General features: G+C 40.8%; 1 protein-coding gene across 1 annotated transcript in view; it reads right to left on the minus strand.

The window, feature by feature from the left end:
- itsn1 (intersectin 1 (SH3 domain protein)) overlaps positions 1–12,449 on the minus strand; it is a gene marked incomplete at its 3' end in the record, with an annotated part of 256,540 nt that overhangs the window by 93,076 nt on the left and 151,015 nt on the right. Inside the window, exons 15-17 of the mRNA XM_084321474.1 lie at positions 4,574–4,714; positions 3,002–3,089; positions 1,825–1,964 (exon numbers count right to left, since the gene is read on the minus strand). Coding sequence (XP_084177600.1) covers positions 1,825–1,964; positions 3,002–3,089; positions 4,574–4,714 — 369 coding nt within the window. The remainder of the gene's footprint in view (positions 1–1,824; positions 1,965–3,001; positions 3,090–4,573; positions 4,715–12,449) is intronic.

Here is a 12,449-nt window from a genome sequence, read left to right on the forward strand (position 1 = left end):
TGCGTGTTACGTGTAGGTTAGTTTATTAGGACAAGTGCATGACAGTAAGGTTAGTCAGGGTTAGATTTTTTTTTTTTTTTTTTTTATCATTTCAGATAGTGGCTGCTAAGGATGAGGCTAATCCCCGGCGGTCAATGTGTTAAGCCCGAGCGGTCCGGTACCAGTACGAGATTCATATCACGCCATAAATCAATACAGAATGTATTAATTAATGATGCGTTTATTTCTCAAATTTTGCCAAGAGTCAAAGCATCAGTCAAAGTGTATATAGCGTGAAGCTTTTATTTTATTTATTTATTTATTTTCTGGATCATATCTCACGGGTGGAAAATAGAACAAAGTTAGTTTCTTAAACTTTCTGTGAACACAAAAAAAAGCGTTGCAAACTGATGAAAAATGGTGGAGCAATTTACATTATAAAAAAATAACTGTTGGGGCGCCCGAGTGGCGCACCGCATACTGCGTAGCAGACCTACGCGGCCGACCCGGGTTCGCCTCCCGCTCCCTGACGGATTTGCCGCATGTCCTCCCCCACATCTTCTCCCGTTCTATTCTGTAAAAACGCTCAAATAAATCTTATATTTCTTTCTTTTTTTTATTCACTTTTTCTCCCCATTCTTCTATTTTTCTCCCATCCCAATTTCGTATTTCCAATTCTTCCCTCCCCGGTCTTGAACGTTGCTAGACTATGCCTCCCACTGGTCGGCTGTAGTGAGGACAGAAGCCTTGCATCACGTGTACCCTCCGGTACACGAGGAGGCAGCCTGTCGCATCTCTTCACCGCAGCAGCTCGAACTCTGTGGCGAGGAGTAACGCGTGGGAGGCTCACGCTGCCCCTGCTACTTCCTGCTTCCGCTGCACCGGTGTCACCAAACAGACCTGTAGGAGTCGCTGTCCACAACGTCCAATCCCCACCCACCGGCTTTCCCACCCTCTAACACTTGCCAATTGTGTTAGTATGAACGACCGGCCAAGCCGGTAGCAACGCCCGGAGCTGGGCTCGAACCCAGCGTCTCCTGCGTTAGTGGCGAGCGCCTTGCCCACTGCGCCAATCAGCCGCCCCAATTTCTTTCTATTTTTTAAAGTAACTGTACTTACAGTAGATTTCATTCACGGTGCGCCTGGTGGTACTAAATCCAGATTGAACTCTGACATTGGAAAGGGGAGATTTGGGCCGATCCATAGATGTGTGACATGGCCATAATAAGGTCATTTATAGGCCTGATATTCTATATTCTATATTCAATTTCAATGTGCCCGGATGGCAAAATTCAGTACTGTATCTGACCTTTATTCATTTGTTAAATATTTTTGTACACGTGATCTCAAGAAGGTGCTGAATGAGCTCAGTGGCAATTTCTCACATCTGGTCAATATTAGCATGGTGTTATTCACCGTCAAAGATTCATTTCTTTTATAAAATAGATATTCTCCTATGGTTCATTACAATTTACTCAAGCCTAGTAACCGACACAATATTTCTGACACTGGGAATACATTCCCTGAGATCCCTAGATCTCCCTAGATACAAAGAACATGCTAATGAACCTTGTAGAAGTGGAGCAATCTTCCATTTACTTAGGTATGTATTTTTAGGCAAATCTTCTGAAAGTAGTTAATTAGTTAAGCTAGTTGAGTACCTTTAGCTGTGTTGAAGGGTTCCATCTCCAGTAGTTTGGAGCAGGCCTCTTTCTAGTTAGTTAGCCAATTAGTTAATTAGTTAACCTAGATCAGTATCTTTAGCTGTGTGTTGAAGGTATCTATCTCCAGTAGTTTGGTGTGGGTCTCTTTCTAGTTAGTTAATTAGTTAAGCTAGTTGAGTACCTTTAGCTGTGTGTTGAAGGCATCTATCTCCAGTAGTTTTGAGCGAGTCTCTTTCTCCACGGCGTCCAGCTGATCTCTGAGCTGCTGCCTACTGCCCTGCTTCTGGTCTACTGCCTTCTGCAGACTGGACAGGCTGTCTCCTGGACAAACACACACACACACAGAAAGATGAACGCCTGCCAAAAAACGCAGGGAACGCCTGGTATAGTGTGTAGTGTTAGGTGTGGTACTCACAGTCGTGTAAGTGTGTGTGTGTGTGTGTGTGTATATAGTATGTGTATATAGTACTCGCAGTGCAAATTGTTCTGTTGGACCTGTTTGAGCTGTGTATATAGTCCAGTATGTGTATATACTAGTGCTGTCAATCGATTAAAATATTTAATCTGATTAATCGCATGATTGTCCATAGCTAACTTTTTTTTATAAAAATTTGTATCTACCTTAAACGGATCTTTTTCAAGTTCCAAGTTTTAATACTCTTATCAACATGAGTCAACAAATGCTTGCTTTATGCAGCCATTTAACACAAAAGGATGACCCTCATGCATTGCAAATTTGCATCAAATTCAAAACAGATGCACAAAATAATAATTTAAAACAATGAATAAAGTGTGCATGAAATAATAGGGGAAAGAAAACGTTAGGAACTTGTTACATTCACCCACACAAGGGCTGAGTACTCACACCCCCCCCCTCTCTCGCACACGCACACACACACACACACACACACACACACACACACACACACACACACACACACACACACACACACACACACACACACACACACACACACACACAGAGAGAGTATCAATAATACACCGGAGTGAAGTCTAGTGTAAAAAAAATTAAATAAAAAAGTAAAAAAAGTAAAAGATGTCTAAAGAGTTAATCGTGAGTTAAAAGAAATAGTGGCGTTAATAGACTCGTGTGTTAATGCGTTAATACCGCGTTAACTTTGACAGCCTTAGTATATACCGTAGTGTATGTATATAGCACTCACAGTGCAGGCTGTTCTGTTGGACCGGTTTGAGCTGTGTATATAGTCCAGTATGTGTATAAATACCGTAGTGTATGTATATAGTACTCACGCTGCAGGCTGTTCTGTTGGACCTGTTTGAGCTGTGTATATAGTCCAGTATGTGTATATACTGTAGTGTATGTATATAGTACTCACGGTGCAGGCTGTTCTGTTGGACCTGTTTGAGCTGCTCGTTGAGACACTGTTTATCAGGGATTAGTCTTCCTAGCCACTGCTGAGAATCCTGAAATACACACACTGTATATTATAATCACTACACTATATATACATCCTTTTCATTTATACTAAAATAAGCAGACATTCTAACAACATCCTTTTAATTTATACTGAAATACAGACATCAACTCATTCTGCGCCATACCCGAGTATAGTCTGGTTTCGCCGCCATGCGTTGAGCGCCAAAACCCGAGTATACTCGGGTTTTGATCCTTTGATATTTTTCCTTTGATCCCCTATACACTCGGCCGGAGCTGCCTGGGCCTCCCTGGCTCATCTGCCTATGATACAATTGCAATGACGATCGAATCCTGCCAGGTGGCAGTATCGCCTACCTTTTTAACTGTTTGCAAGGACTCCTCCCCCTCCGGGAACAGAGCGACAAAGCGATCGCTCTGAGATTTTATCGCCTGAAGCCTATTTCCCGTATACACAAGTATAGACATATACACGAGTAATCGCGATGGCGATGGGATCACTGGGGATTATTCTTTTTAGAGTACCTTCTGGCTAAGGTAAGGTATATTCTATGTCTATTTTACCGAACCTGAAACATGTTTTTGTAACGATCAGTGTCGTATTTGACCGGACCTAAAACATGCTCGACAAACACGATCACAGTTTCTAGTTAAAACTAGATGATGTTTCTAGATGAAACATAATACCTATTATATACATTTGATTTGGAAATAGTAGCGTGTCCAGGGATGAAATGTCAATGCTTTTAGCAGAATTCACGTAGCGCCCTATAACTCAGCTTTTCAGGAATTAGCCCGGATCACTCTGAAATTATACAATATTCACCACGGGATAACTCGCAAACGTATACATGAAAAAATTTAAGATTTTTTGCATGTTCGACGGAAGATACTGACTGTCAAATGACCATAGTATTGTCTCCATAGCTATAATATAGAATATAGATATAGCTCTACAAACAAGGTGTCGCACCCCTATCTTTAAAGCGTGGCCTAGCAAGAACAGGATAAGGATAATGGCCGGCGCTGAATGAGTTAAGGATCATGGACCATTTTGGATAATAATGCTGAATATTTTACAAAAACCTTTGTGAAACACACATTTTTCATGAGACTTTTATAAACTTTAGACCTGTAGTACATAAGACTTCAGGCTATATAACTGTTATGTTTTCCAGTTCCTACCTCTCAGCTGGAACTTAGCAACAAGTAAAAAGAAATGTGAGTACACAAAACATTTACTTCAGTGTGTTCAAACCTGTTACTCTATTTCATTAGTACTCAAAGTGATTTTTCTTTATGGTGTAAGAAACTTCAGAATGTTACATTTCAAAAGAGACCAGACTCATGCATGTGCTATAAGTATAAAGTATAATAAAACACAAATTACTTTGGGTATGCAATCCAACAAGCCCCATTTTTGCCCAATCCTTAAGAGGTTAAGCATGTGATTAATGTGTCAAGTCTGTATCTAGTGTGTGGAGTGTGTTACGGGTGCATTAGGTTTGTGGACCTGCAGTTGCTGCTGGAGCAGGGTGATCTCAGCGATGCGGGTCTCTCTGGCCTGGTTGGTCTGCTCCACCTCTCTGCGCTGTGCTGACAGACGAAACCGGACATCCTGCAGCTTCCCCTCCAGTTGACTCTTCTTATCGTTCTGGAGAGAGAAAGAGAGGGTTAGATGGTTTAGTGTGTTTAGAGAGAGAGAGAGATTATGTGTGTGTGTGTGTGTGCGTGTGTAAATGGTGCATTTATATAGCGCTTTATCCAAAACACTTTACAATTTGTTCCTCACATTCTACCCATTCAGTCACACATTCACACACCGAGGCAACCATGCAAGGTACCAACCTGCTCATCGGGAGCAGGTAAGTGTCTTGCTCAAGGACACTTCGACACACTGCCCGGGAGGAGCGGGAATCAAACCGGGAACCTCCGGATTAGCAGACGACTGCTCTGCCTCCCGAGCCACTGTCACCCTGTGTGTGTGTGTGTGTGTGTGTGTGTGTGTGTGTGTGTGTGTGTGTGTGTGTGTGTGTGTGTGTGTGTGTGTGTGTGTGTGTGTGTGTGTGTGTGTGTGTATGTATGTATGTATGTATGTATGTATGTATGTATGTATGTAGGGCTGTCAATATTAACTCATTGACTGCCACGCTGTTTTCCCATCTTTACTCCCTGGCGCCAGCGTTATTGACCATTTTCTCGATATTTGCGGACCCATCATATATTCTATATTATAGCTATGGAGACAATAGTATGTCTCATTTGACAGGCACTATTTATAGTCCAATAGGGACAAACCAGTTAATTTCTACATACTTTCGATTTCAACCTGCCTGACTCGTCTCAGTCAGACAGTGGTCTCTCTCCTACAATCCTTTGACCTGACTAGGGCTGTGTGTCCACCGGGGACGTTTTTTTCAAGGCGGACCGCTTTGAAAAGCAAAAATATGCATGCTCAGAGCGTTTCCATAGTGTTTTTTCAGAGCGCCGAGGGTGTTTATTTTTGCGTCATCGTCGCGTCATTTGCGTCATTAGTAGGAGCCAGTTATTATATGGCTCTGGTAGGAGCTACTCCAGAAGTTCGGTCCAAGAATGTTTTATCGCCAAATGCAGACCATCAACTAAGGTTACAGGGAGACCATCAGATTCAGCCCTGCTGAATTGCTCTGTATTTGTCTGAGGTGAGTAGCTAAACTTGAACATTGTCTCTTCGTTAATAAACATGATGATAGTTTAGTGTCGAGCTAGCTATCAATAACGTAGCTTAGTTAGATACTATCATTCCACACAAAGCAGCCAAGTCTTATCAAGTGTGGCTAACTTTGAAAATGTAATCAATATCAATAGACTAGCTAGCTAAACGGTATCACTATTGTATTGTACCCATTCTGCAATCTGTTAATAAAGTTTTCAATCGATCAATCACTAGCTAGCTAGCTAACGTTACTAAACGATATATTGATTGATTGAAAACTTTAACAGATTGCATAATGGGTACAATACAGACCAGAGAAAGACTTGTCTTGTTTACATCAGGGTCCCCCATTTTAAATTCATCATAACATCTATGACATACACAACATACAGATATACACTAGTTACATCCAGACATTTATGACATACAGGATATACAGACAACTCGGTCTATATATATAGACAGAGTTTCTAAAAGAGAATATATACATTTGAGGGGGAGGAAACTGTACATTGAACTGTACATAACTATCAATAGACTAGCTAGATATTTGTCTGTATCTCTGTCTAGATAGATACATGATTAGCTATTGATAGTCTGTGTCTGTTATATCAATTCAATATTGCCAGAGACAATTGCACTGCTACTTGCTTGGCAACATTGTAACAAAATGCAGTCATGCCAATAAAGCATTATTGCATTGTATTGACAAGAAGGCAAACTTTTTTAGTAATCCAGACAGTTCCCATACCTAATAATTGTCCGTCTGTCTAGATAGGTAAGTGGATAGATGCATTAGCTATTTATAGTCTGTGTCTATTTCATGTCATTTTCCATACCCAGTTCTCTTCTCTAATGTATTTTCTTTTTATCTTGCAGGTAGATCATACGTAGATCATTCTAGAAGTACGTCCAGTTGAAATTTTTCATCTCGCACAGATTCCTACCAAACTGTATCTGATCATCAATATAATGCATTTAGGGCTATAAATCACGTTCTGAAGAAAGTTGCAGAAAACGATAAAAACATACTTATACTTTAGACCATATTTTAATATGAATATGTGAATGAAAAAGTTCAACGTTGCTACACCCTGAACAATACATATAGGACATTGAATGGGCCATAATAATGGCAATGTAGCAATATAATTTAAAAAGCTATAGCCCTGCAAAGAAGGGGAACTTCTCCATAGACAAATAGAGCTGGCGAGGGATGGTAAATTATGAATTTAACCCATGGCGATCAAAGTGTTAAAATAATTGGTAAACAAACGTAATGCTGCAAATACACACTTTTACTGTATATCTCGGGCTTAAGAGGTTAACCCTGTGAGGCCCAAATTAAAGACATTAGCAACTTCAGAGGCCAGAGGGTGGGACATATAAACACATTTACTATCAAATAGCATTGTGAGGCTGAACAACAGGACCAATTGACTATACATGTGCTTAAATTTTTTTAAATAAACATTTTTTTTAAATGGCTAAAAGCGATTTTGTAATTTTGCAACCGTGGGTCTCACAGGGTACTTTTAACCCTGTGAGGCCAAATAAAAAAGACATTAGCAACTTCAGAGGCCAGAGGGTGAGGCTATTGGTGGTACCCAGAACCAGGCTCAAAACTAGGGGAGACAGAGCTTTCTCCACCGCAGCGCCTAGACTGTGGAACAGCCTCCCCCTCAGCGTACGGACTGCCCAGACCGTACAGGCTTTTAAATCACTCTTGAAAACCTACCTGTTCTCCTTGGCCTTCCCCCCTACTTAACTACCACTAGACCCCTGACCCTTCTGTTTTACTGTGTCCTACCAGATTACTTTCATTGCTTTATTATGTTTTTAATCCTATATCTTGCACCATATTGTTGGTTTTGTTGCTTTCATTGCTTTGCTATGTTTTTTCTTTCTTTCTTTTAATCTTATACCTTGCCTCACACTAATTTGTTTTTATCAACCTGCTTGTGAAGCACTTTGGTGTCAGCTGCCGCTGCCTGGAAATGTGCTATACAAATAAAACTGACTTGACTTGACCTATAAATAGGGATGCACCGAATGGGAAATTCTTGGCCGAAACCGATACCGAAAATAGAAAACAGTTGGCCGAAAACCAAATGCCGAAAGGCCGAAAATGATTCATAGAATAGATTTTTTTTTACCAATGTTGTGGAACATTATGATTATGGAAAAATATATGATTATGGCTAAACTTAACTTAAATAATAAATAATCACTATTATGGGTCCATAAAACATTTATTCAGCACTTCTGAATGCATACAGTACGTTAATTCCATCTTTTCTCTGGCTGCCGCGGCGGACATCTGTGCTCTACTGAGTGCACCTTTCTAGTCTCCAGATGAATGCGCTCTCTTGACTCGGCACAGTAGACGCGCGACGTGTATGCTCGAGAAAGATTATATTATCAACGACAGACAGCGTCAATGTGAGAAACACTATCCCCCCCTCTCGCTCTGAATAATATGCATATTAGATCACTCAGTGATTAACCTCGTTATAGTATAGTAAATAAGGATGTTAAAGACGCATTTATTGGACGCGTTGCGTGCAGAGTTTACATAGAAACAGCGCGACTCCCGACAGCATCACAACAACACGCGTTAGGTTACAGGTTGTTTCTGTTTCGGTGATATATTTTCGGTGAAAAAACTCTTTCGGCCGAAAGCCGAAAGGCCATTTTTTGCCATTTTCGGTGGCAAATCGTGCCTGTGGTGAAAATCCTTTTAATTTTTTTTGTGGAAAAAATTTGCCCTGCTCCTTACCAACGGCAGCAAACCAGCTACTACACACATCCCTACCTAATACATCTATGATAATAATAATAAAATATCTAAACATATTTATTTTGTGCATAGTTAATACAGGTGTTCCATAGTAAAAAAAAACTTTAAAATGCAGTGTGGCAATACATTCTTTATTGTTGAACTGATTGTGAGTTCCACTGCATGCCAGCAGGCAAGAAAACAAGTAAAAACTGATCCGTATTTGAAAATATTAGATTAGAAAACAAGTGAAAAATTATTCCTATTTGAAATATTAGGAAAGAACAAGTAAAAACTGAATCATATTTACAAGTGAGAACATGTTTAAATAAAAGGAAAATGTCTACATCTCTGGAAAATCACTTGTTGAAAGCACATTCAAACTTGTGCCTTCTTTTGATTAGACCAGACTCATGTAAAGTTCATCCTCATCAGTGTCTTTTGCCAAGGTAGACTGAGGGGCTGTGTGCTCTCTTTCGTGAATTCTGGGTCTCCTGAACCCTGGTAGAGGTCCATGGAGGAGATGTCCTCTGGGTCTCCTGAACCCTCGTAGAGGTCCATGGAGGAGATGTGTCTCTGGGTCTTCTGAACCCTCGTAGAGGTCCATGGAGGAGATGCGTCTCTGGGTCTCCTGAACCCTCGTAGAGGTCCATGGAGGAGATGTGTCTCTGGGTCTCCTGAACCCTCGTAGAGGTCCATGGAGGAGATGTGTCTCTGGGTCTTCTGAACCCTCGTAGAGGTCCATGGAGGAGATGTGTCTGCTGACACTGGGAACTGGTGGGCCTGCTGCCTCCTCTTCACTTTCCACAACCTGTAAAGAAAACATTATATTTTAAGTTTACCTGAGTTAACCATATGGAGAATAGTCCAGCAGTAATACACACTAGGGTATGTTTTAAACATTTAAACATTTATTTACCAGCTTGCTACACCTACCTCCTCCCTGAACCACTACTAAATTTGAGGTTGTGGGAACTTAAATACTTGTCCCTGAGGTATTTCCATTTTTTTGCAGGTGTCAACTGTTGATATAAGATGTATCTACAATTAGCTAACTTTCTATTAGAATATTCATTTAAAAAATGTCTTACTTAAACAATTTGTGGTGTTCAACCAGTCATGCATAAATGACACTTGTCAGAGCTTTGATATATCAATATAACTCATTTTAGGACACAATAACTAATGTCCAAAATGTCAGTTAGAACCTTGAAATTCTAATGTCACGATATTGAACCACTAACGTTATTGAACTGGCAGTTATCCGAGTTATGTTTTACAAAATTGTACTTGGAGAACAACAAACAGTAAAGACAATCAGCTTTAAGCTTTGCTCCAGCTTCTGGATATATTTGACTCTTGTTCACTACCTGTTGATTTGTGTACAGAGACAGACACACACTGAGGGCAGGATACAAGCCCATTCCCTAAGCCTTAGCTACCTAGTTAACATAACTACAAGGTAAACAGCAAGCTAACATCAACCTAAGATAATACGAACTGACAGTTAGTAGCTAACGTTACTGTAGCTAGCTAGCATAACTACAAAGTAAATAGCAAGCTAACATCAAACCAACAAGATAATACAATTAATAATTCTCACCTGAAACCCGCAAAAAAGCAGAGACATCTCTCCAGGTTTGATGTTTCATGTTGATGATGTCCCAGTGCTAACTAAAAGCAATTACCACCAACCACCGTTGTATGTCATTAAAGTATCTTGTTGTTCTTCACATTATTATCGTGGTAGCCCTTCAAAGTAAGGTCATAAATCACAGGGTTGTCGGACACGTTTCAGCCTCCAGGTTTGTTGATCTTTAGTCCTGCGGCTCCGCCACTTGCTCGATTTTGATTGGTCGGTCGAAAAAAGGAGCGCCGCTCCTCTCCAAAATTTGAACTAGTTTCAACTTTATGCGCTGGGAGCACTCCGCCCAAAAACGCTAGCCGCCGAGAGCGTTAAAACGCGAGGCGCAGCGCTGGGAAAAGGGGCGCGCCTGTCGCGTCTGTAGCATAGAAATTAATGACAGAAAGGAGCCGACAACTCATAAAACGTCCCCGGTCGACACGGGCCCTAGGGCTGTCGCGGTATGACATTTTCTCACGCGGTTGTGTGTATGGCTAATCACCGCGGGATGCGGTGGTACCGCACTTCTATATTCAAACAAATTAAAAATACTTTTTTTTTTATACCTGTATATATTTTTTTATTATTAACACATTCCCTGCCACTGGTTATATCCATCAATATAGCCAGTCTGCCACCACTCTAAGCCTATGGAGATGTTCACCTTCTTTGCAGGGCTATAACTTTTTAAATTGTATTGCTAAATTGACATTACTATGGCCCATTCAACATCGATTATCTATCGTTCAGGATGTAGGAACGTTATACTTTTTCATTCATAGATTGACAAAAATACCTTCTAGAATATAAGTATGTTTTTATCGTTTTCTGCAGTAATTCATAGAACTACCCACCTTCAAAAACACTCTCAAAGAACACCTACGGGAGACTGCAATTCAAAACTGGCCCCTACAAATGTCCTAACCCAGTTGTACAATAAAGACCAAGCATGGCTTTATCAGTATTCCAATGTACAGCCCCACCCAACCCCACCCCACCTACCCAACCTCCTCCAATGTACAGTTTCCATGTCAAATGTATGTCAGTATTCCAATGTACAGTCCCCCCCCCCCCTACCCAACCCCCCCCCCCACCCCCCACCTCCAATGTACAGCCCCACCCCACCTACCCAACCTCCCCCAATGCACAGTTTCTATGTCAAATGTATATACTCTTCTTCTGTTTTTTTTTAGTATCACAAACAGTACTGTATTTGAAAATCTGGTATGTCATAAATGTATAGATGTAGCAGTACTGTCTATCTGTATGTCATGTGTGTCATATGATGAATTGAAAATGGGGGACCCTGATGGAAACAAGACGAAAGGCTTTCTCAGGTCTGCATCCTCTTAACAATTGTATGTATTGAGCTGTACTGTACTGTACCCATTCTGCAATCTGTTAATAAACTTTTCAATCAATCAATCAATCAATAGGCATAAACGCATATAGATTATCAATTGCTGTTTATTCCCGATACACGCTATATTAAAAAATTCAACTGTATATGATCCTATACGTTATGAGTCATCATGCGCGGATGAAAGGGGGGGGGGTCGTTTATAATTCCGTGATCGTCAGTAAATGCTTTATGTAGTATGGGTGATATATTGATCAGATCGGTTTGCAGTGAAATAAATAAACAATTGGGCTGAAAATAGCGTCAGTGTCCTCTTACCGTGCGTCAATGAGACTGGCGGTGAAATATCCCAGGTATAGGACGTCGATTGCCTAGGTCCATTTCCGGTTTGTATGTCGCAATAAACCCCGAAATCATAACGATTATTAAGTTTATAAAGCGATCCATATGTACTATAGTGTCTGTCGGGAGCCTTGCAACAATATCTGACGGCCGGATGAATTTAATCGACGCACAGCAGCCATATCCTGTTTACCAGTGTAACTCGCCCGACCATCCACCAGGCGGCGGTATTGAGCCGTCGTTGTATTGAGCCGTAGGGTCCAGCTGCAGCGCCGGAGGTGTATATATGAATTATGAATGCCATGGTGAAAATTTTTTATATTTATCTCAATATCGCTGTACAGCGTGGTCTGGTGGTCAAAGCATGGCGGGCAATAACGTTTTAAAGCGTTTCCGGCGCCCGCGATTGTGATTATAAAAAATGCTAAGGTCGTAGGAGTCCCGAAACTATTTTAAACATGTTTGATAATCTATCCATTTGTCCCTCAACGTTCTGAAATGTGATACAAGTAGTAGGGTGTTGCCTGCTCCTTTAACACTTTCCGTTTAGCACTCGCATTTGTGAACGCATAATCTATGTCGTAAATTA

The sequence above is a fragment of the Notolepis coatsorum genome (assembly GCF_963971535.1).
Source record: "Notolepis coatsorum genome assembly, chromosome: 9".
NCBI classification, from domain to species: Eukaryota; Metazoa; Chordata; class Actinopteri; order Aulopiformes; family Paralepididae; genus Notolepis; species Notolepis coatsorum.